This window comes from Littorina saxatilis, linkage group LG9 (genome assembly GCF_037325665.1).
Source record: "Littorina saxatilis isolate snail1 linkage group LG9, US_GU_Lsax_2.0, whole genome shotgun sequence".
Taxonomy (NCBI): Eukaryota; Metazoa; Mollusca; class Gastropoda; order Littorinimorpha; family Littorinidae; genus Littorina; species Littorina saxatilis.
The window spans coordinates 20,269,001-20,295,105 of NC_090253.1; the positions used below are offsets into that span (position 1 = coordinate 20,269,001).

Genomic DNA, 26,105 nt, shown 5'->3' on the forward strand with positions numbered 1-26,105 from the left:
GCGGTAGTTTTTCGTGTGTTACTTCCCTTGGACTGACTTCCTCCGAGTGCTTGTGGTGACCCACTGATCCCTACGTATTTGCATGGCATACATTACCTACAAGCGTACACCAATGTGGACAGATAGGGCCTCCTAGAGTCGAATGACGTGTCTTGTGCTTGTTTGTTTGTATCTGAAGTTATTGAGAAAAAGTGTAGGTTGTGTGAAGGCTGCAGCAGCAGCCGGAGATTTTCGTGAACCGCTGGCGCAAGACCAGGAAATCAGTGGTTGAGCATGTCAGGTAGGCTGTCTCGACACGCATCTTTTTCACTTGCCATGTCCTTGTGCATCGCTTTCGTTGTTCCCTAAATAAGGCGACTTCTGTCTTGTTTACCCTATTCACATTCACCCATTTCTATCTGCTATGCGTTTTTCTGGGGCGTGGAGGCGTTGGATAGTTTACGGGCGTCGTATTTGCGTTGTGCTGTGTGCGAGTGCTAGTACGGCTACGCACGTTAGTTGCCGTGTTGGCCTAATCGGGCGAGCTCGCGGCCGAGTGCGACTGTTCATCCCGGCTCTTGAGACTGGTTTGCACAAGTTGCGTGTTGTGTAGATCTACACACACCATGCAACAGCTTTAATATTCTGACAAGCAACAGCGTAAAAAATCAAATAAAATACGGCGGCTTATAATCTAATATCGTAAAGAGCGAGTAGGGAATGAATGAAGGGATTAGGAAGTGAAATTCGAGCCCATTCTGTGAGTGTGTTGTTGCAGCTCTGGGGAAAAACATGTCCAAAGGTGGCTCAGAAACACAAGGGGGTTAGGTCAGAGGACGAGAATGGGGGGGGGGGGGGGGGGGGGGTAGTAGTTGCCGGAGAGCTTCTCACTTGCTAGGTCAATGTCAGGAGAAAAGGCTAGGCTTCAGGACACACATTGGGTTGTCAGGGCAGCATTGGGATGGGTGGCTGAAATTTTAAATGTTTCAAAGGAGGAGGGAAACTTGTGCCCCAATGCAGCACTGCACTGTATTCAACCACACACTGACAATGCAGCGTGCGTGGGTGTCTTGTGTAGTAGTGAATGTTTTCTTTCTTCACCCTTCCGCCTCTATAGCCTTGTTGTTGCAACGTGCATGTACGCCTTCCTTGGAGTGTTGGATGGATGTTGCAACAGGTTTCCGTGAATCATGAGTACATACATGTGTGTATGTTGCTGTCAGACTCAGAGCGCATAAATATGGGTCGCACAGTTATAGATTTAGGCTGTAACTGTAAGAAGATTAAAGGTAATAGTAGAAGTACAGTATATATGTGTGTATAGATGGATGCGTAAACTGTACAAGTGTAAGACTAAGGCCAAAAACAAAATTGTCTGTTTCTGGTAACATGGCTAAAAAAAATAGGGTAGGTAGGTAGGGATTTTTTTTAAATTTTTTTTTTACCCCAAATGTAGACCAATAAAACTAACTTTAAAAATCGCGCAAAGAGACTGGATTCACTATACATAGAGACAAGACACTCAACACATTTACAAATCTGTGACAAAGACTGAAAGAGTATGACATGTTTTTCTTTGTTTACCTGGTCTGATATTTCCATGATGAAACAGAAAAGAAGACTTGAGACATCTTACATCTTGAGCTTGGACAAATGGGAATTTTAGTAGAAGGCTGGGGCCTCAGTAGCACAGTTGGGAGTGCATTGAACTTGTGATCCTTGGTTCGTGGGTTCAGATTTGGGAAAGGGACCAAGTTCTAATTACTGGTATGCTCAAGAGTTAGTAACGAGCCATTGATACCACCAACGTGAACCCAGTGTAAAACAGGCATTTGTCTCTAGCTCTGCCTCGGAGCCTTTTGATATCTTAAAAGATCCAACCAAGCCGCCGATCGTCAGTGACCAGTCAAGGTCGTATTCGTCAGCTTTCACCTGCACCGAATGTTTTTTTCAAGTCAAACTCGGGTGTATGGATATCATGAAACACATCCCGGATCGTGAATGTTTCAGGATACGCACTAATAAGTTTAACTCCCGTTTTTTCGTGCACGCACTTCTCCAGCGTCAACGCCAGAACGTGTCGAACATCACCTTTAGATTCCATATTTCAACGCAGCGTGAATGCTTCGGTGTTTGGTGGTTTTACAGGAAGTACATAGAGTGATGTCCCTTACAACTGTGATGTAGGGTTATGCCCCTTCAATCGTCAGCGGACTTTCGTTTTCACACGTTTTTGTTGTTCATTTTCTCACCCTGTCCTTTACCACAAAAAAAGTTTAGGGTCGGCGCCGAAATTTAGGGTCGGTCGGGTGACCAGAAACAGACAATTTTTTGTTGTTGGCCTAAGTAGTAAGTAAGAGATGTAATGAGTGATGGTAATACATACATATTTGTATTCTAATAATGTAACCAAGCAGCGTTAATGTAACTGATAGTCTTATTGTCATTAAATATGCACTACATTTGCACCTATGCACGCATCACTAATTGTTGCCGCCCTCTATTGGTAATACATGTACTAATAACACACAGTTTGATTTTATAGCCTCTCGGTTGAGCAAAAACGAATTCAGTAGTCTTCTACTTGAGGAGATAAAGTTGCAGCAGATCTTCACTTCTTTGTGTAATTCCGTAAATGCGAGTACAATTATGAGCCTTTTTTTAATTTATTTCATTGTTGCTGGCTGCGCCATTGAATGCAACACCTGGGACCTGAATTTGACAGGCATAAAGAATACTAAGAGTGTCATGTCTGCAGGGATCCTACAGGATGGCTCAGTCTGAGACTGTAGGTTACTTCAGCCTAAAGAACTTTGAAAGATAGGGGCTTTTTTTAAAAACATTTTTGATGCATATTAGGTCGCACAAGCATGACACTTGTATGTGTATCATTTGTGTACCTGTCTGTGCATGTGTTTCTCTGATAACTGGTAGGTACATGTCACCAACAAAATTAATTCAGCAGATCCCCACTCAGGCAAAGCAGTCAGACTGTTGATATTTGGTATGTGTTCAAGTGGAAGAATGCTCTTATCCAGTGAATGTTACCCTTGAATAAGCATGAACAGCAGTGTGGTGATATATACGTAATCACTTGTACGTTACAGGGATAGTTAACAGATTATGTCTAGTGAAGTTCTAACTGCAAGAAATAACTGTTTAAGAAAAACAAACCGAGACAGCCCACCCTTGTTGAGCATTTAGTGTTGCTTCAAAGTGGGGTCAGTCTGGGTCACTTGTCAAGGAGGGAGACACACTGCACTACTTAGATTGGATTCTTGCTGCTTGAGCTGTCTGAATCATTTTCACTTTCACAAACACAATTGCTGTTGTCTTACTCCTGAGTTTTTCAGCTGTCAGCAAGTCATTTAGGTAGCAGGCCAAGAATCTTTGACTACTTTCCAGATTTGTTCTGAGCATCTTGGTAGAACGTTGTTTTGTAAGGTTAGAATTCAATGGCTTTTGCCAAGGTCTAGACTTGTTTATCTCTCTTTTAGTTTTATTGTTCTTTTGGTTATGCTTTTGTATTTTCATTAGATTTATCATTTGGAGTTACTTCTGTTGTCAAACCTTTCATTATTGTTTTTCTGTTTGTTTGTTGGTTTTGATTTGCTTGTTTTTTACAGTTCAGGGTTTCATGAGTTTTAATTTGCACAATGTCCTCGCGAACTTCAGTTTGGTGCACTAATCTCTTTAGTTTTACCATTTCAGGTTTACCATTATGTGCTTGTAGTTGTAGCTGTTTTAACAAATTACTAAGCATCCGGGGCCATGTGGGTGTGTGAATAACTTCCTTGTCTTTTGTGTTTATCAGAACAGTCTAAGCCTCCATGGAGAATCAGTATTTCTTTATTAGAGGTCAGCCAACCAGAAATTAATTAAACAAACAAGACCATGAAAGAAATGTTACCTTACAGATCATTCATTGTTTGTTAGCTCTTCAGGTCATTCAACAAGTCAAAACATTCAATGGAAAAAATACACTTGAAATTGAATAAATGTGACTGTCACAGTTCGTTTTAAAATTTACAGTAGACTTTTAACATTGACAGCAATGTGAGCATGATTATTACAACATTTACTGTTGGCATAAGGCAACATTTTATCACGGGACTCATCCTAAACCCAGTGCGGGCAGCAGGAGTGTGGTCACTGCCCATTGCAGATGTGAGTCAGTAGCTTTCGGATAGTAGATAGTAAACCCTTCGCCCTTTCATTTTTACATTTAGTCAAGTTTTGACTAAATGTTTTAACGTAGAGGGGGGAATCGAGATGAGGGTCGTGGTGTGTGTGTGTGTGTGTGTGTGTGCGTGCGTGCGTGTAGAGCGATTCAGACTAAACTACTGGACCGATCTTTATGAAATTTGACATGAAAGTTCCTGGGTATGATATCCCCATACGTTTTTTTCATTTTTTTGATAATTGTCTTTGATGACGTCATATCCGGCTTTTCGTGAAAGTTGAGGCGGCACTGTCACGCCCTCATTTTTCAACCAAATTGGTTGAAATTTTGGTCAAGTATTGTTCGACGAAGCCCGGACTTCGGTATTGCATTTCAGCGTGGTGGCTTAAAAATTAATTAATGACTTTGGTCATTAAAAATCTGAAATTTGTAAAAAAAAAATATTTCTTTTATAAAACGATCCAAATTTACGTTCATCTTATTCTGCATCATTTGCTGATTCCAAAAACATATAAATATGTTATATTTGGATTAAAAACAAGCTCTGAAAATTAAATATATAAAAATTATTATCAAAATTAAATTGTCGAAATCAATTTAAAAACACTTTCATCTTATTCCTTGTCGGTTCCTGATTCCAAAAACATATAGATATGATTATAATGATATGTTTGGATTAAAAACACGCTCAGAAAGTTAAAACGAAGAGAGGTACAGAAAAGCGTGCTATCGTTCTCAGCGCAACTACTACCCCGCTCTTCTTGTCAATTTCACTGCCTTTGCCGTGAGCGGTGGACTGACGATGTTAGGAGTATACGGTCTTGCTGCGTTGCATTGCGTTCAGTTTCATTCTGTGAGTTCGACAGCTACTTGACTAAATGTTGTATTTTCGCCTTACGCGACTTGTTTCTTTTGCAGGAAGCTCGAAGCCCTACTGGGTTTCGGAGAAGAACTGTTAACTTTGGTTTGATGATCCAGATAGAGAATATAACTTTATAAGACAGTTGTTGTTGTGCTTTAAGTGAGTGATTTTGATTTTTTCAGAGCTGTTTAAATGAAAGATCAATTTCCCCGGGTGTGCACTCTCTGCGTTATATTATAAACTTGTACTGTAGATTTGTGAAAATAATTAATAAATTAAGCTGATGCAGTACAAGAAACATTGTCCCTTTAAAAGCTTGGAAAACTTATGCACATGTATGTATACATTATTGGTTTATCGACTGCACGGCCATGATCATCAACACCTTGATGTTGTAATCATGAAAGGTCCAATTATGTTTTCGTTTTGTTTTGCTATCTTTGCAATGTGCGAAAGACAATGAAGTGTTGAAGGCAAGCTGGGTCTTGCTAATAACTTCTTTTTTTAAGCATACATCTTATGTTACGTGTTAATGAGTGAGATTTATCTATTGGGGTTTGAGGTGGAAGTCACCCTCCTATTGCTTGGGGGTAGCGGGTGCTTGAATTGATTAATTAAAAGTTTATTGAAAAGCTTTCAATGAGAAGACTGAGCGATGGAGACGAATTGGTAGATGTAATCGGGGAGTTTGGAAGAGTACCTCGAGGAATAGCAAAAGAAGGGGAGAGTGTGTATGTGTGTCTGTCTGTCTGTGTGTGTGTGTGTCACTTTGTGTGTGTGTGTGTGTGTGTGTGTGTGTGTGTGTGTGTGTGTGTGTGTGTGTGTGTGATATTACTAAGAGCTACATTAAATTTATCTCTGCTCCTCACAATAAGTGCAAGGCTTTATTTGATCTTTCTCTATGACTTGATCAGGAGATATATATCTATTTATAGGTCTGTGAAACATTTAAGCTGGACCATAAGCTTAACATGTGTAATCCCTAGAACAATCGCCTATGTTGTAGTATTAGAATGATTGAGACTCTCACATGGAATGTTGATCAATGCAAGTTTCAGCTTGTTATGGCGCTGTAATCCTTGCGGGCAAGGGATAATGTACTAAACCTGTTTCATGCTTATTGGCCTATAAACTCAAGGAAATACGGTTGTTGTAAAATTGTGGTGTAAGTCTTGGAGTAACTGGTGTCTGTAAATTAGTATAGCCATTTGAAAACACACTCCGTTTGAAAACATAATTTTGTCAAGTTTGTTTGTTTAGGTTTGGTAGAGAGGGCTAAGTAATCAGTAACGCAGACTTGTCAGTAATTAGTCTCATCTCTTTAAATCAAATTCTCCCTGAACATAGTTGATCATTTGTCAACTATTTGATTTGTATGGCCTTATCTGACCCAGTAATCATGAACTGATTGTCTTTTGATTAGAAAGTGAATGACTGTGTGTTTCCTAACTGATTATCTTTTAATAAGAAAGTGTGTGACTGTGTGTATCCTTGAACTACAAACAATGTCATGTAGTTTAAACCTTTTGTGTGTGTGGAAAAAAATTCTAATCATGTTTGTCTGGTAAAATTAGTCATCAAATTCTCCCTTTTGGGAAAGTTGTCTGTAGCAAGAGTCAGAAGATGTGGACAGATGTGTTGAACAATAGATGCTTACTCAACCACTGTTTCATACTGAATAACCAACTGATACATGGTTTGAGCTTCTCAGCGGGATACCCCATTATCTCTGCTTTTGTTGTAATATAGTTCATGGGGTTCTGTCCACAGAGAATAAACAGGGATTTTACGACCAGCCAAAAGTGTCCTTACATTGCAAGTGGCCTGTCATGACAGGTATACTTTGATCAAGATTTTACTTTCAGACAAAGACGGCAAAGTGTGTCCTTTCATTACAGGTGTCCTCTTATTGGAGGGGCAAGCCCTGTTCCTCTGTAGATTGCAGCAAAATATGCATAACAGAGAGAGGAGACTTAACTGAGACACTTTGTAATGAATTAATCTCATACAAGTTTACAACACGCCTGAAACACTTCAGTGCTTGTCGGAGGCAGAATACTCTCTAATCGCCGAGTCCCTTCTTTGAGTCTAGGCATTGAATTCAAACACATGAAATAGTAGAATTGTGAGTAGTCCTACATATTGCCCAAAACAAAATTAGTCTATCAGAAGTTTTGACAAATAGTCTAAACACTTCTGTTGGTGGAGAGTGCAACTTTAAAGAATGTTCACATGTATTAGTGAATGACACTCAAGTCTTGAGTAGTTTCACACTGTCCATGATCCGTGCTCTACTGCTTGATGAATAATACAGGAAAGCCCAGATGTTTGTGAATCTGTGTGTGTGTATGGGGGAGGGAGGGGGGGGGGGGGGGGGCTCATGTAGGCATAATGTAAAGGCAGGGATTTCCTCAGCTACAGTTTTAGCATTTTTAGAGATGAAGGACAAATGACATCAGAGGGTAGAACTAGAAAGAAGATACATGAACTAACTTTTTTCTCATCCTTTTTTCAGGTGGAGAAGATCAAGGACAGATCACGCTACATCTCGGAGCTGCCCGAGGACGACTTTAATGAGCTGGTGGTGAACGCGCGCGACTTTAGCCTGGCCCGTGGTCGCCCGCCCGCTTCCTCACTGCTGGCCATGAACTCCGAGGGGCAGCGTGATCTCCGCGACCACACAGACGACGATGGCGCCAACAGCACTAAACTTGGGCGCTCCAGGGTAAATCTCCACACCAACTCCCTGTCACTGAAAGGCAATGCCACTGGGATGACAGACGATGACTCAGGCCTGCCGTCCTCCACAAAGTCCGGGTGCCGTTTCAGCCTCTCGTCTGACGACACCGGCGAGATGGAGGAGAAGGGAGGCATGCTTCCCTGCAAGGACTACAGGGACATGGACAGCCTCGACAAAACCACCATGCGGAAGGAGACATCACCCGATTGGGAAAGAGAGGGGGACAAGGAGAGGGAGGTGAGCGACTCGGCGATGAGGGTGAGCCAGTCCGTTGTGGTGAGGCCGTGTTACGAGCAGGACTACGACGAAGAAGTGGCTGTGGCCGCAGACGACCAGGAATCCATCGACTCCCCGCGCAGCGATGCCTCCAGTACGCGCGAGTACGACCTCACCCAGCTGGAGGCGGAAGAACAATCCCGCGGGGCTTCGACAGTGGTGGAACTCGGTGACCAGGAGATGACCACTTTCAGTTCCAGCCACAGCGGTTTCTATGACAATGACGACGGCGACAGCAGCAGCAGCGATGACAACAACATCCACCGGGCGCTGTACGGACGACACTCCACCCCCACCGTCACCCCCACCACCTGGAGCTGTGACCGACCGCGAGCCTCCTCCACTTCGTCCATTCGTTTCACACGCTCATCCAACATGCTGGCTAACGAGCAGACAATCTCTAGTCTACGGCGGGTGGGGGCATCAACCACCAGCGTGGACGACTCGGTTCGATTCTTCCCTTCGTCTGGCTCCACTCAGTCTCGGTATTCGCCGGACTGCATCAGCGCGCTTTCGCCGCCGTTCGGGAATGACGAGAACTTGCTGAAGAAGGTTGGGAGTTCCATCAGTTCGTTGATGTCGTCGTCTTCTTCGTCATACAACATGAGTCAGAGGGCAGCCAGTGGCGAGGGCTTGAGCAGCGATGGCAAGAAGAAGAAGAAAAAGAAGAAGGATTGCAAAGGTAGGAAGCGCTTTCTTTTCTTTTTTCCCTTGTCTGCTGTTTTGATTTGTTTTGTATGTATGTGGGTTTTGCATGTATGTGGATTTGTGAGGGAAATGTGATATGTGTGTTTGTACCTGTTTCTGTGTGTATTGTCGTTTCTAAAGATCTGTAAGTCTTTGAGCCTCAAGTCATTTCCATATATATTCATGTAGGAAATTGCTCAGGCTTTCTAACGTGCATGTTTCTCATATTTTCACACAAACGCTTGTCTTTTTATCTTTACAATTACAAAGTCTATCCTTCTCTACATAAGTTAATTAAACTGTTAGAATGGTACATTATTCTTGCACTTAGCGTGTGAACTCAGAAAGGGAATAGTTGGATATATATATGTTAGAGAGAGCAGCAGCAACAACAACAGTAGAGGGGGGAGAACTCTTCCATTGTCATTTCGTACAAACCTGAATGTCCTTTTGGAAAGACAACTGGATCTTATAGTGTATCAATCAAAATAACCAGTTACTTCCCCTGACATGTCTGCTGAACAGGAGAACATTAGCACTTTCTTCTCTCGCTGTATGTTGGCCCGCGCCTATGGTCTGCGCATGGGGTGAGTGGATGACTGGGGGGGGGGGGGGGTAGAGGGAGGGGGCTGCAGGAAGGAGGGGAAGGTGGGATTATATATCCACAGCTGTTGACATGGGTGACTATGCCACAGGTTTTGTCAATGGTTGGGGTCTGAACTCTCAGGTAGTGTACTAGTGTCAAATACATTTGGGTCATTCCTGCAGAAGAAGTCATGTTTTGCAGTGATCAGTATTTGTACAAAATGGCTTTCTGTAATTCTAATAACAGCAATTTGTAGCGCTGCTGCTTTCATTAGCCTCTTAAAGGTGGTCGTCTACATTTTTGCTTTTTTTCAATAATCTTATGGTTAGATTTCGATACAAAATTATGTCAAATGATGAATGAACCATCGGGAACAAATTATAGAAAAAAAATATGTAAAAAAAGATTTTATTTTTGGGTAGCGTGACTCACGCTTCCAATATTTTGTTTTCTGTTTACTGAGAACATGTGCTTTGCCTAAAAATACTGACCAATCAAATTCATGTCACTATGCTTAAAGCCACGCCCAAACAAGTGCAGCAACAGTTTGACACTGGAGGGCTGTCCACGCTTATTTTTAAACGCACGAAATGCACGAGATTTGAGAGGAGTTTTGCGCTTGGCATTTTCCAAATAAGGATATCCTACTATGAGTACTACGCTGGAATACTACAATGAATGTTCAAACGGCTACACTGGCTTCGTCTTTCCTGATCGAAAGGGGGTGTATTGTTGATATTTGTAGATAATAGACATTTTAATGGTCAACTGGCGATTTCGGTATAAATGTAGACAAGGACCTTTAATGCTTAGGCCAACAAAAAAAAATTGTCTGTTTAGGGTAACCCGACCGACCCTATCGATTTGGCGCCGACCCAAAAACTTTTTTTTGATTTCAAAAAAAAAAAAAAAAAAAAGAGGTAAAAATGCTAAAAAGAGACATTTGGCGTTTCTTTCTCTCCCTTTCTCTCTGTTTTATTTATACGTTAGTTTTGAAACATGTATTCATCAAATATAAGAAGTGAATGTTCAGCCAACATAGCATTTACACATACAAAAAAAAAAAACAAAAAAAAAAAAAAACCCTAGTAGTAGTACCTACCTACCGACCCTACTTTTTTTGGTCATGTTACCCTAAACAGACAATTTTTTTTTTTGGCCTTATTACAAGTCCTGGGTTTGTTCAGAAACGAAATTCATACATGTACAACTCTTCTTCTCCTTCTCATTCATAAATGTACAACTACAACCACACGAATTTAACTACTTCCTCGCATTCTGTGACAAAGAAATACCAGATTTTATGTCATGATACCAAATGGTCAGCTGCATGGACTCAAAATCTTGTTGAAATAATGTGTATCCGCTCATCATGGCATGCTCAAATTACAGCCATGGAATCTTCAATGGTACCACCCCCACCCCCTTTTTGACTCACATGCGAAGCAAAAGTGAGTCTATGTACTCACCCGAGTCGTCCGTCCGTCCGTCCGTCCGTCCGGAAAACTTTAACGTTGGATATTTCTTGGACACTATTCAGTCTATCACTGTATCAGTACCAAATTTGGCAAGATGGTGTACGATGACAAGGCCCCAAAAAATATACATAGCATCTTGACCTTGCTTCAAGGTCAAGGTCGCAGGGGCCAAAAATGTTGTCTAAAAAACAGCTATTTTTCACATTTTTCCCATTTTCTCTGAAGTTTTTGAGATTGAATACCTCACCTATATATGATATATAGGGCAAAGTAAGCCCCATCTTTTGATACCAGTTTGGTTTACCTTGCTTCAAGGTCAAGGTCAAGGTCACAGGAGCTCTTCAAAGTTGGATTGTATACATATTTTGAAGTGACCTTGACCCTGAACTATGTAAGATAACTGTTTCAAACTTAAAAATTATGTGGGGCACATGTTATGCTTTCATCATGAGACACATTTGGTCACATATGATCAAGGTCAAGGTCACTTTGACCCTTATGAAATGTGACCAAAATAAGGTAGTGAACCACTAAAAGTGACCATATCTCATGGTAGAAAGAGCCAATAAGCACCATTGTACTTCCTATGTCTTGAATTAACAGCTTTGTGTTGCATGACCTTGGATGGCCTTGACCTTGGGTCAAGGTCACATGTATTTTGGTAGGAAAAATGTGTAAAGCAGTTCTTAGTGTATGATGTCATTGCTCATGTAAAGGTCAAGGTCAATCATGTGAGTCGTATGGGCTTTGCCCTTCTTGTTTTGTTAAGACCTCAAACAAAGTCTTAGGGGAGGGGGATCTTGGGTTGGGAGGTCTTCAAAGGGGGTTGGGGGGGGGGGCTCATTTATATAGTATTACCCCATAAGGGGTTCTTTTTCCAACCTGAATATGATGGCTTTGTTTTCTTGTATGTTCAATGGTCAAGCACCCAGTTTGGTTTCATAACTGACCTTGGGTATTGCACTGCAGTTGAATGACCCCTAACCATTCAATTTCACTTGTGACAGGAAAGTCAAGAGAAGAGATAAGATATTAAAGGGATACCTGTGGACTAAACACAGTTTCAAATCGCTGCGTAAGCTATAGTTTTGTTTTTGTTTTAAAATTATAACACCAGGAATACCTTGCAAATAGTTTTTTGACGTTGAGTTCTTCAGATTTTAAACTGTGTGTTTAGCAAGTTTTATAGACTGTTATTTCTTCCTGCGCCATCTTTGTTTTTGTTTGTATCTGACTCTTTCATGCCAAAAGCGGTGAATCTTGCACACATTTCCTAGATTACAGGTTTGAGTACATTAATTTGGACAGGTTTTGTCTGCCTGTGTGATGGATGATTGCCAAGACTGAACAAAAAGGTCGATGAACAGAATCAGGAGTCAAACTCAGAAGAGCTGCTGTTGCATTTAACCAAACAGTCCCCTTTGATGTTGATTTCATTGATTAAAGGCATTATATTTACAGAGCATTTTTCGAGGTTATAGTTGCAGGTGTGTCTAAATAGTAAATTACTGCACAGCGAATGTCTCTTGGACTTCTGTGCCCTTTCCCACTGGGGGTGGGAGTCTGTTTATTGATATTTGTGTCACAGGTTTTACATGTTGGAGGGGTTGGAATGTGGTTGGAGACAGCTTGCACTGAGATCAGGGGAAGGGTGGATATTATACTGTTTTAATGGTTTTTTTAATATAATTTAATATGGTTTCTTTGGTAACTGATGACAACTTTTAGGAGGGAAAGAGAGAGCGGGACTCAGAGAGAGGGAGAGACAAAAAAAAGCTGGCTAAAATATTCAAAGTTTCTTGCCATAACTTTAAAACAGAAAGAGTTGTTATATTTTGACGAGTTGTTAGATGGGCAGACACGAGTTGTTACATGGGCAGACAGGCGGTGGAAAAGATCTCTCTCTCTCCCCTCTCTCTCTCTCTCTCTCTCTCTCTCTCTCTCTCTCTCTCTCTCTCTCTCTCTCTCTCTCTCTCTCTCTCTCTCTCTTTGTCTGGTTTGCTTGTCAAGAATGAATTTATTCCTTTGTAAACTAGCCGTCTCCGACAACCATTATACATTTCTCACACACGCACAGATTGTACTTGTACGGGCGGTAGCATTAAAAAAAAAAATTATGTTCGTGTTGAAAGGGAGGTCTGACTGTACTGCGTATTTATTACACACATGAAACATAAATGTGTAACATATTTTAACAGCACACACGCTATAACTTCTAGCATTAAAAACTTCTTAGACTCAGTAACTTAGAGCGACGCCCTAGTGTCCTAACGAGAGGACAGGGAGATGTGTGTGTGTGTGTGTTTTTTCGGGGGGGGGGGGGCAAAGTTTGCGTTTGCGCGAGCTCATGGTTTTGAGACAAAAGTCGCTGCGGCGCATAGCGGACAGGTGCAAAAATGGGAGATGCACGGTCGGGTTGCGACGTTTTCTTTTTACTTTTGCACATGACTGTCGCCACTGTTTATTCACATTTTGGTCCCAATGTTTGGACAGATGCTGTTGGTGTACCTTTTACCCCGCCCCCATGCCTCCTGGCCTCCGTGACTGCCTCACACCCCCCCCCCCTCCCCTTCGCCATCTCTTTGATGTTTTTTTTTTCTTTTCTTATTTTGCCACTGTTTACTCCCAAACGCTCTTGTCGAGTGAATGTGAGTCAACGACTGCCATTGACGAGTTTTTTACACCAGACGTGGAAAAAGTAGGCTCGTCTAGGTTGTTACGTAATTGTTCGTGGCAGCGGCGTTTTAAAGATACCCACCATCCCGCGTACACAATTGTGTCAACCATCACAAATCTGTCCTGGATTTTTCCATTTTCATTAGTTTATAATGTCCCATAGCTGTGAAATTCGAGTAGCTTCCTCCCAAATGGAAGCTAGCAACAACTGACAGAGTCGCTCTAACCCAGGCGTGTTCGTGTTAGGTGTAATCAGTTACCTCCAATTCTTGCAGAGTAAGCTAATATTTTACGTGCCACAGTGGTGACGCAGGGGTGGGGCATGGATATTATCTTTGTCGAGTCTGCACGTGAAGTTGACCCGTGTCCCGGATTCGAACCCGTGACCCACGTGACACATACATGTATACCAAACACTCAACACCGTGGATGCTTTCTGTGCAGAATTTGATTTTTTTGGCTGATTTAATTTCCTGACACCAGTGTCAATTTGTGGAGTGAATTCAGCAAAAATTGTCCTCTCTGCGCAACAAGCAGGCTGTAGAATGTTTGTAAGTTTTAAGTGGAAGGATGCTCTTCTATGTAAAAGTCTGGGGGAAGCGGTGGTGGTCAAGCGTATATTTGTACCTGCGACGTGAGGCTATCCTTAGCGGGTTATGACTTTATTCAGTTATTCTGCAGAAAAGACAAATGCTGGAGAAAAACCGTTCTTTTCTGCAGCATTTCTGCATAATGTCATCTTTCGCCGAAGCAGCGGTTTTTTTTCTGCAGCAAAACATTTTACTGCGGTAAAATTTAAATTAAGAATGCTGCAGTAAAACGGTGCTGTTGTTTTACTGCAGAAAACCTGTTTACATTTTTTCTGCAGCATTTTGTACTGGCTCTTGGCGGATTATGACATTATTCAGTTATTCTGGAGAAAAACCGAAATGCTGGAGAAAAACTGTCTTTTCTGCAGCATTTCTGCATTATGTCATTTTTCGCCGAAGCAACGTTTTTTACTGCAGTAAAACAGTTTTTCTGAAGCATAATGTTTACTTGTTTTACTGCAGCATTATTGCGATTAACTTTTTCTTCAGAATAGTCTGTGACAGTTTTTCTGGAGAAAAACGAACGACCTTGTAAAGTAGCGTTTGTATTCGTCGCCCCCTGGGATAGTATAAAAATAGAGAATACTACATGGCTTGCTGTGTCGTACCAGATTTACACGAGTTGTTTTTTTAAATATTGAACTGCGAGCGAAAGCGAGCTGTTCACTATTTGAAAAAGCAACGAGTGTAAATCTGGTACGACACAGCAAGCCATGTAGTATTCTGTTATCTTACATACTGTACTTAAGTGTATTTTACTGAAAATGTCTTGCAGTCGAGGCAGCTAAATTGAAGACGCTTGTTTTGGAACCTCGATCTCTTCTAAAGCCTCGTGCAATCTATTACGTCAAAGCAAAGAAACGTCACTCTGAAAGTGTGGCGTGACGTGTTAGTTGTAAAGATTCATCGAGGGTAATTAGCGAGCGCAATTTTTGGCTCACGTAAGTGTAGCCTATGCGATCATAACTTTGTCTGTCTGTGCGTTTGTGCGTGTGTGTGTGTGTGTGTGTTTGTGTGTGCGTGCGTGTGTGTGTATGTCTGTGGTAGAAACTCTAACATTTGAAGACGTCACATTACATTGACGTCACATTATGACGTAAGAGGGTTAGATGTCACGCGAAGGAAGTTCTGAAAGTCTCGGTCATTATTATTTTGAGCGCGCCGAGACTAGTTGGCAGTCGTGTCCTGTAAGTAGGCTACAGTACATGCAGACAGACAGATCTAGATCTAGTGTCTCGCTTTCTTGCACAGTTTCACCTATGCTCTTTCTGTGTGTGTGTGTGTGTGTGTGTGTGTGTGTGTGTGTGTGTGTGTGTGTGTGTGTGTGTGTGTGTGTGTGTGTGTGTGTGTGTGTGTGTGTGTGTGTGTGTGTGTGTGACGGAGTGATTGAGTTTGTGTTACTGTTGTTAGTCGATTTCTTACGTGAGCCTTGATGGCTTCGCCTCTTGTTGTTTCTATAATGACGTTTGTCTCGGTGACTTTGGCATCATAAGCAGTGGAAAAACAGGTCCCTGCCAGACTTGCTTGACATGACCTCATTTACATGATATACACACGTGTGATTTGAACGATTATTATCTCACGGGTGTCTCTCACGTATGTAGAATAATAGTTTGTTCCGAGCTCGCGTAAGAAGATTACGTCACGGTCGAAAGTCTTTGACGTCAATTAATGCATCATGACGTCACGCCTCAATGTCGTCTTTCTCTCTCGCGCGGTGTGTGTGTGTGTTCATTTTGTGCACATGTGTTAGTGTTACTGTTTGTGTGTGTGTGTGTTTGTGTGTGTGTGTGTGTGTGTGTGTTTGTGTGTGCGCACGTGCATGAGTCTGTACTCGTGTGTGTGTGTGTGTGTGTGTGTGTGTGTCGTGCGTGCGTGCGTGCGTGTGTGTGTGTGTGTGTGTGTGTGTGTGTGTGTGTGTGTGTGTGTGTGTGTGTGTGTATGTGTGTGTGTGCATGAGTTTGTGTGTATGTTTGTGTGTGTATGAGTGTGTATACATGTGTGTTTGTTTGTAACGGTGTGTGTGTCCGTTATGTCTGTCTATGTGCGTATGAGTGTGTGTTTTGTTACATGTATGAGATGTGTGTGTGTGTGTGTGTGTGTGTGTGTGTGTGTGTGTGTGTGTGTGTGTGTGTGTGTGTGTGTGTGTGAGCCTGTGTGTGAGCCTGTGTGTGCGTGCATGCGTGTGTGTGTGTGTGGGTGTGTGGGTGTGTGTGTATGTGTGTGTGTGTGTGTCTGTTTGTAAGAAAGAGAGAGAGAGAAGGAGAGTGGCGGAAAGGAAGTCAGACGTACAGACCACGGACCTCTATGCACTGGAGAGGTCCGTGGACAGACAAAACACATTCGTGTCACGCACAACTATTGGTAGTTCTGGATGAGTCCATCTCTCGACAGAGGGGGGCTCGCGTGCTCCAACATTATAATGAGCCAGTACAAAATGCTGCAGAAAAAGTGTAAACAGGTTTTCTGCAGTAAAACAACAGCACCGTTTTACTGCAGCATTCTTGATTTAAATTTTACTGCAGTAAAACTGTTTTACTGCAGAAAAAAACGTTGCTCTCGCGAAAGATGACATGCTGCAGAAACAAACAGTTTTTCTCCAGCATTTCTGTTTGTCTGCAGAATAACTGAATAAAGTCATAATCCGCCAAGGATATGAATTATGAGGCCTCTCCTAATGAAAGGACACCTTGTGTTGTCCTTGTGTCCATTTCCTCTCCCCAAATAAATAGACCTGTCATGACCTGCAGTGTACGGACACGTCCTGTTCGTCACACTGGTATTCTTTCAGCGCTGGTACCACTGACTGATTGACTGACTATTAGGGTTTAACGTCCTCTTAGACCAACAGGTCTATATTGGGACAGGTATTGGTAATACGCTGAAGATATGGTGTGATACTTTGATTCGAACAAGCCCGCTGTGGCTGTCTTCTTCGACACACCAGCATTGTGTTTGTCTCGTCAAAGTATCGAAATACGATCATGATAATCAGAGACGAGAGATGATGCATGCGTATCTTCGTGTTTTCCAAGCCCTGAGACTTTCGCTGTGAACGTGGGGTCTTTTTCGTGCGCTTGTGTGCACACGGGGGTGTTCGGACACCGAAGAGAGTCTGCACAAAGTTGACTCCGAGAAGTAAATCTCTCGCCGAACGTGGGGATCGAACCCACGCTGATAGCGACCAACTGGCTACAAAGCCAGCGTGCTACCAACTGAGCTACGTCCCCGCCCGAGGTACTACTGTACGCGAAGGCGGGTGAGTGTAGCTTTAATGGCAGAGTAGGGGGTAAAAAGCGCAGTTTCTACACTGCTAAGTTGGCGGTTAGAGCTTCTGTGTAACTGTACAGTTCGTTGTTCTAACCTACATATCGACATTTGACCGAACAACGGCATGTGGTGTTGACACCTATTAGCACCTGCAGCACTCCACCGACCTGTTTTCTCGTTGTTACTGTGTATGGCATCTCATCTCTAGGCTAGGCTAGGCTAGGGTGTGTTGTTTCGATCTGTTTTCTCGTTGTTGCTGTGTAGGACATCACATCTCTAGGCTAGGCTAGGCTATGCTAGGCTGCGTTGTTTCGATCTGTTTTCTCGTTGTTACTGTGTATGGCATCTCATCTCTAGGCTAGGCTAGGGTGCGTTGTAATGTTTGTATCGATCTGTTTTCTCGTTGTTACTGTGTATGAGTCTATGACATCACATCTCTAGGCTAGGCTAGGGTGCGTTGTTTCGATCTGTTTTCTCGTTGTTACTGTGTATGGCATCTCATCTCTAGGCTAGGCTTGGCTAGGCTATGCTAGGGTGCGTTGTTTCGATCTGTTTTCTCGTTGTTACTGTGTATGGCATCACATCTCTAGGCTAGGCTAGGGTGCGTTGTTTCGATCTGTTTTCTCGTTGTTACTGTGTATGGCATCACATCTTTAGACTAAGCTAGGGTGCGTTGTTTCGATCTGTTTTCTCGTTGTTATTGTGTATGACATAATATCTTTAGGCTAGGCTAGGCTAGGGTGTGTTGTTTCGATCTGTTTTCTCGTTGTTATTGTGTAGGACATCACATCTCTAGGCTAGGCTAGGGTGCGTTGTTTCGATCTGTTTTCTTGTTGTTGCGATCTGTGTTCTGGTTGTGACAGTGCATGAAAATTGACATCACTTCTCTACACTCGACCAGGCTAGGCCAGGGTGCGTTGTTTTGATCTATTTTCTCGTTGTTACTGTGTTTAATATGACATCACATCTCTAGGCTAGAATTCGTTGTTTCGACCTTTGTTCCTCATTACTTTGTGTGACATCACATCTCTGGGCTAAGCTAGGTTACGGTCCTTTATTGTTAGCAAGCTACACTTGGCTTTGTGTGACATCACATCTCTGGGCTAAGCTAGGTTACGGTCCTTTATTGTTACACGCCGTGGATGGTGGCACGCCTAGTTTTGTCCACCGCAGGAACAACACCCAATTCGTTCCCCCGCACGCGGAAGCAAAATTGTTATCTCGCAAAGGAATTGCCCTGTGAAGGTACGTTGTGGCAAATCACATTATTAAGTATGGATATTCTAAAGCAGAATTGCCTAGGCTATATGTATAATATGTAATTTATGTCTTGTTGTGTACTCGTGAACAGTGGCGTTCGATTTTCTGCCGAAGTCCGTGAAAATTATACAGAGAGGTCTCAATTTCGTACAAATTAACCCAGAACTACCATTTAAAGCACTATTTTAATACTCACAGTTTAATCTTCGATACCTTGCAGCCTTGTATGCGCGTTTTGGGGCACCAGCATCGTGGATAAGCTGCTCTAATCTAGCGTTATTTTGTGGTACTCGATTCTCAGTGGGTAAGGTCCCCCGCAGACACCAGATAAGGTCCCCCGCATTTTTGACCAAGCTGCGGGGGATCTTACCCCGTCAAATTTTACTGTTGATCTTTGAACCGATCGTGAGTCTAAACTAAGGTAAGCTTAAACTTAAAAATGAAGAGCAGTATCCACAAGTAGTTTGACTTTGACCAGCAAAAAGATTTAAGCCCTTCTGTTGACCGTGCTTTGTGTTATTTCATCATTTTTAACGTGGGAGACAGTATTTCTGACTTGTCTTGATGACATTTCTTCTCTTATGTAGTACACGAGAGTGTAAATGGTAAGACAACTAGCTGATCCAATGCAAAATAAAGTACCGAACAGTATGATATAAACTTCAATACTAGAAAGTCTGGTTATCTACTATTTTAAGGATTAATTTGGAGACACCTACCATGTTGTTCGTCTTGCGGGGGAACGAATTGGGTGTTGTTCCTGCGGTGGAAAAAACTAGGCGTGCCACCATCCACGGCGTGTGTTAGCAAGCTACACTTGGCTTTGTGTGACATCACATCTCTGGGCTAAGCTAGGTTACGGTCCTTTATTGTTAGCAAGCTACACTTGGCTTTGAATATTTGTGACAGTGACTGTAATTATGTATTGTGTCTTGGTGTACTGAGCATTGTATGTGAACTTGTCACTCGACACCCTTTACTACTTTAGTGATAGTGTATGTGTTTAAATGTACGTGTTTGTGTGTGTGTGTCTAGTCTGTGTCTGTGTGTAGTCTATATACATGTGTCAATGTGTATGTGTGTGTTTGTGCCTGTGTCCATGTGTATACGTTTTCCGTGCAAGCATAGGAAGCTCACGAACTGTGCAAATTGGTTTTTATATGCGCAGACAGATCGCTCGCCGGAGACGAACTGAGTGGCTTTGGTGTGGACACTCGGCCCTTTCTCTCTCCCTCCCTCTCTGTCCTCTCCTCCTCTCTGTCCTCTTTTTCTATCTCCCTCTCTGTCTTTCTTTATCTGTGTCCCCCAAGCCCCCCGCCCCCCGAATTTGCATGGTCTGAAGGTTATCTCACAATCGATCCAACAAGGTAAAGACGTTCCTTTTGTGCTGAAGTAGGCACGACGCTCTCTCTGGCTGTGTCATGGCAGGAAGAAAGCGTGCGTGTTATTTTGCCACTGGACATTCCCAGCTCAGAGGAGGTGGAGTCTTCAGTGTTCGTGGGAAAAAAATGTGTGTGTTGGTTAGTGTTGGCATTGTAGTACTGGTAGTGTCCGGTATAACGGAGGAGAAAGGAGGACAGGAAAGGGGAGGTGAAAAAAAATAAGAGAAAAGAAATACAGACCGAAGCCGTTTTGCACATTTTAGCGTGTGAAGAGAAACAAGACTGGTCAGGGCTGTTGTTGGTTCGAGTTGTGAACCACGAGAAGAACATTTACACAAGACGGTGATTCGTTTTGAGAATTGTAAGATTTGAATCAGTATCGTGATTCTTAAAACCATCAATATCAATACCATTGACAGAGACTGCGAGAAGAACATTTACACAAGACGGTGATTCGTTTTGAGAATTGTAAGATTTGAATTAGTATCGTGATTCTTAAAACCATCAATATCAATACCATTGACAGAGACTGCGAGAGACCTTTTTGTTGGGTTATCATTTGAGTTAGTGAAAACAACCAGTTCTGCATAAGAAAGTACGTATAACAGAAGATAAACACATGTTTATAACCACTTGCGGACAAAAACAATCTGTGCAGATTTCGGCCAGTTCGTTTTAAAACAGCGTAAAATCTACCACGTAAATTTAGAAATCGACCGGCGAGATTATGGGCAATCTCCCGATATAACCCCGTCGGTTCAATCTTCAAATGGTTCAAAACTACAAACACCGTACCGGTTATGGATTCCTACAACGGGATACCGGAATAGGTCCTGTAAATATAGTAACGGAAAAACCAAGTTCAACACCACTCTATATATACTCCAGACGTCACGTGACGGAAAGAATGTCATCACACCATTGAAATGACATTCTTTCCGTCCCCTATAGGCGACGAAATAGGTCAAATTTTGTGCACTTTATAGTGGAAAATGCTTCCACGCCGGAGCGGGTACTGGACCCAGTGCCGTTGTAGTGCAAGTGTACTTTGTAGTGCACTTGCACTACAACGGCACTGGGTCCAGTACCCGCTCCGGCGTCGAAGCATTTTCCACTAAAAAGTGTGACCTATAACCGGTACGGTGTTTGTAGTTTTGAACCATTTGAAGATTGAACCGACGGGGTTATATCGGGAGATAGCCAAATTATGCTCGGAACACACACAAACGCTTGCATACGTCTTCGCTAGTGACACAATCTGCCCAGCTAGGAATCTGAGTCAGCGTGCTATTTATTGAATTTTGCTGCTATCGCCGTTACAGTGTGTGTAGTTGAACTGTGCTGCGTAAGAATAGAAACACACGTTATACGTACTCTTTGAACCTGCCCTCATGCGTTGTCAGGGTGAGGTTTGGTATAGTAACGGCTTCTTTGCAGGATAGCTTCATTCTTGTTATTGATTGCTATTTGCTTCTGTCGCCCGTACTGTCTGTGTTGACGAACAGCAGTGCATAAAAGTAAAAGACGGATGTCTCTCACGTGACACGGTTCTTACCAGCCTGAAACGCCATGTTTCTTAATGAGCTTTGTTTTAAATAACGGCTACTGTGCAGGAGAGTTTCATGGATTGCATTTTGCTCCTGTGGCCGGTAGGCTGTGTGTGTGTTGTTGAATGACGTACGAATAGAAACACCGACAGGTTATGAACAATCCTTACCGGTCGAAAATGCCTTGTCAGTGTGATTAAGTAACGGCTCCTTTGCAGGATCGTTTCAGTCTTGTTATTGATTGCAATTTGCTCCTGTGGCCGGTACTGTGTGTGTTGTTCAACGTGACGACGCTGCGGAAGAATAGAAACACACCTAATAGACAGTCTTTGCGGGTTGAACACTCAATGTTGGGATAAAGTTCATTGAATAAATAACAACGGCGCGTCTGCAGTAATTGTTTCGCTCTTGTTGATTGAATTTACGTATACATGTGTGTAGTTGAACGTACCTCATACACAGTTAATCTTCTTGGCCAAAAATACCACCTGATGAAGAGGTCTGTTATAATATAAATAACGGTTACTTTACAGGAGACTTTCACACTGCACTGCTGTTATTTATTGTATTTTGCTTCTGTGTGTATAGTTGAACGGCGCTGTTTATAAATAGAAACACACGCTATACGCAACTCTAACGGTCGACAACGCCTTGTCAGAGTGGGATTTAATGGCACAACGCAGGACTGATAGTTTCCAATTTTGGTCATGTCTGTGAGCTTGGCTCAGGTTTTGAAGAGCCTGGAAAAGAGTGGTTTGCAGGAAAACCTCGTTGTGATTGATTTTGTGAGTGCACACGCAGTAGTGTCACAGTGACAGTGACAACACAGCTCCAGGCAAGAGCTACAGCCCTTCGCTTCAATGTAAAGAGTGGATTGGGTGTGTGTGTATTGGGTGTGTGTGCATGTGTGCGAATGTCACTGTCAGTACTGAAATGTGATTGAGTGACAGGAATAGTGCAGTGTCGACAGGTTCTGTCTCCAGTGCAAGGACTATCACTGTATCGCTATCAGTTGCTTCAGTTTTGTGCGTTGCCGAGTATCACTTGCTCAAGTCTGTCCCGTTATAACCGAACTCTGTGTTTGCTGTTCGAATCTTACACGTTGTAGACTATCAGTGACTGGTCAAATCTGTCCTGTTATGAACTCTCTGTCGGTTGCTCAAATTTCAGACGTTACAGTGACAGCTCAAGTCTTTGCCGTTATTAACGTGTCTGTTGCTCGAATCTCACACGTAATAGACTATCAGTGACTGCTCAAGTCTTTGCTGTTATTAACTTATACAAAAAGGCTTATATATGTAGTTGTGGCTGTTGAGAGATTAGAACTGAAGCAACTGGATCAGAGATAAAGACACCGGCGAGATTGAAGTAACGGCGACGAAGAAACGCGCTACACACAGTCCAGCGTGCGACTAACACTTCGGACGCGTGTTTATCCACGCCGGCAGTGTGTTGTATTGTAGTACACCATTTATTTCTCGTGAAGAGTGCAACAAGTTGTTGAAAGCATGCCTCTACTGCTAGCGCTAGCATTTGTTACTCACTGCACGAGAAAGACCAGTTAAAAGTGTCACACTACTTCATGCAGTTCTGTCTGTCCCCACTGAACGATTTCTTCGCAGAACACACTGACTGAAAACATCCGCGGGCTCAAAACTTGGAAAATAAGAGTGAAATAATGACTGTCTTCGCTGACTAGTAACTGTGATGCTCCGATGAGCTTACGGGTGGTAGAAAAGAAGGGAATTATTTCACTGAGTGGCCTCTTCCTGAAAAGATCACCAATTAATATTCTTTGTATCCATGGGCTGAAGCTCAGTACGAGAAAGGCCAACAAAAAACGGCAACCGGTGTAGCCACAAATGTGTGTATGTATGCATGGCTGCTAACTGGTGATCCAATCGAAGTGGGCGTGGCAAACTCAACTGAATTGGATGTTTCATCATGGGGCCTCTGCGACAAACGAACGGACCAAGTTTCCTACCGCTGGAGATGTTTCGCTTTTTGCCCAACATGGACATTGGGCAGTTACTGAGAATCACTGCCCAGGGTAAGTTTTGTGGGGTTTTTGTTTTTTGGTTTTTGTTTAAAGTCTGGTTTTGTTGATCGTGCATTATGTATGAGTGGCGGGGGTTGGGTGGGGAAGCGGTTATTGGGTTTGTGTGGTGGGTGTGTGTCTGTCTGGGGGTGTCTAATTGGGAGAAAAAGTGTTTGTGTCAGAGATGGGGGTAGGGGGTGAGCGTGTGTCACAGAGGGTGTGTGAGCGGGTGGGCGTGTATGTGTGTGTGTGTGTGTGTGAGAGAGAGAGAGAGAGAGAGAGAGAGAGAGAGAGAGAGAGAGAGAGGTGTGAATGCGCCACTAGTAATTTAGATAGTAATATCGTAAAGTTCACATCCTCGAAAAACGTCCTTCGGTCTTTTAGAAGACGTCGGAATAAAATCAACCACAAAAAATGCTGTCTTTGCTGGAGTACGTTCCTTGTACACATTTATCAGGTGTTGTCAGGTTGTGCTGACGTTGCGAAATTACGATTCATTCAACTAGGTCAATCAGCTATTGTGTATACATTATAAGGACTAAGAGGTCCTGTCCTGTTCCAATGGGTCATATCCTTTCCTGTGAACATCCTTTGTGATATAGGTATCTCTCCGTGTGTGTGTGTGTGCGCGCGCCCACACGTGTCTGTGTGTGTTTGTGTGGGTGTGAGTGTATGTGTGTGTCTCTCTCCCTGTTTCTCTCTCTCTCTCTCATTCTCTCTCTCTCTCTCTCTCTCTCTCTCTCTCTCTCTCTCTCTCTCTCTCTCTTTCCACCCTCTCTCTCTTTCCACCCCCTTCTCTCTTTCCACCCCCTTCTCTCCCTCTCTCTCTCTCTCTCATTCTCTCTCTCTCATTCTCTCTCTCTCTCTTTCCACCCCCCCTTCTCTCTCTCATTCTCTCTCTCTCTCATTCTCTCTCTCATTCTCTCTCTCTCTCTCTTTCCACCCCCCCCCCCCTTCTCTCTCTTCCTCTCTCATTCTCTCTCTTCCTCTCTCTTCCTCTCTCTTTCTCTCTCTCTCTCTCATTCTCTCCCTCTCTCTCTCATTCTCTCTCTCTCTCTTTCCACCACCCCCACCCCCCCCCCCCTTCTTCTCTCTCTCCCCTCGCTACCTCCCCTCGCTACCTCCCCTCGCTACCTCTCCCTCTCCCCAAAGTACTATCAGAGAATACCATCGAACTGGAGGGGGTTCACGGGTCACAAATCACTCCTTCCCGGTCAGTTTAACCTTCGAAGACCCCTCCGGCCCTCGAGAGCAGGTTGTGCGTGTACTCGGACATTGCTCGATAACGACAGGCCAGGAAAGAACAGCAACCCCGAAATGAGTTTACTGCGGTTGACCACAATAGACCTTTTCGGTATCTGAGCAGCTCTCTCTCGCGAGACACGCTCTTTGTTATGCCGTTTGAACATCGCGAGAACTTCGAACCTTGGCTTGTGCAGCTCGCACGAGATCGCTGTACCGCATGCTTTGCTATGCTCTGAAGTTTGCGAGAGATTACGAGAGCTTGGAATAATACCGATAGGGTCTATTATATAAGTGGACTATAAATCAACCTGAAGAGCTTTTTATACTTAGGCCCCCCAAAAAAGTTGTATGTTTCTGGTAACATGGCTACAAAAAATAGGGTAGGTAGGTAGGGACTTTTTGTGTGTTTTTTGTGTGTGTTTTTATATTTAGTCAAGTTTTGACTAAATATTTTAACATCGAGGGGGAATCGAAACGAGGGTCGTGGTGTATGTGTGTCTGTCTGTCTGTGCGTGTGTGTGTGTGTGTGTGTAGAGCGATTCAGACTAAACTACTGGACCGATCTTTATGAAATTTGACATGAGAGTTCCTGGGTATGAAATCCCCGAACGTTTTTTTCATTTTTTTGATAAATATCTTTGACGTCATATCCGGCTTTTCGTGAAAGTTGAGGCGGCACTGTCACGCCCTCATTTTTCAACCAAATTGGTTCAAATTTTGGTCAAGTAATCTTCGACGAAGCCCGGACTTCGGTATTGCATTTCAGCTTGGTGGCTTAAAAATTAATTAATGACTTTGGTCATTAAAAATCGGAAAATTGTAAAAAAAAAAAAAAAAATTTATAAAACGATTCAAATTTACGTTTATCTTATTCTCCATCATTTGCTGATTCCAAAAACATAGAAATATGTTATATTCGGATTAAAAACAAGCTCTGAAAATTAAATATATAAAAATTATTATCAATTTTTTTTTTTTTCGAAATCAATTTAAAAACACTTTCATCTTATTCCTTGTCGGTTCCTGATTCCAAAAATATATAGATATGATATGTTTGGATTAAAAACACGCTCAGAAAGTTAAAACGAAGAGAGGTACAGAAAAGCGTGCTATCCTTCTCAGCGCAACGAATACCCCGCTCTTCTTGTCAATTCCACGGGCACTGCCTTTGCCACGGGCGGTGGAGTGACGATGCAACGAGTATACGGGCTTGCTGCGTTGCGTTACGTTCAGTTTCATTCTGTGAGTTCGACAGCTACTTGACTAAATATTGTATTTTCGCCTTACGCGACTTGTTTTTTGTGTG

General features: G+C 42.8%; 1 protein-coding gene across 2 annotated transcripts in view; it reads left to right on the forward strand.

Moving 5' to 3' along the window:
- Positions 1–74: 74 nt before the first annotated feature.
- Positions 75–26,105, forward strand: part of LOC138975557 (serine-rich adhesin for platelets-like) — a 72,311-nt gene continuing 46,280 nt past the window's right edge. For both annotated transcript variants that reach the window (XM_070348266.1, XM_070348268.1), the window contains exons 1-2: positions 75–280; positions 7,540–8,722. In XM_070348266.1, the coding sequence (XP_070204367.1) occupies positions 7,669–8,722 (1,054 nt within the window). In that variant the 5' untranslated portion in view covers positions 75–280; positions 7,540–7,668. The remainder of the gene's footprint in view (positions 281–7,539; positions 8,723–26,105) is intronic.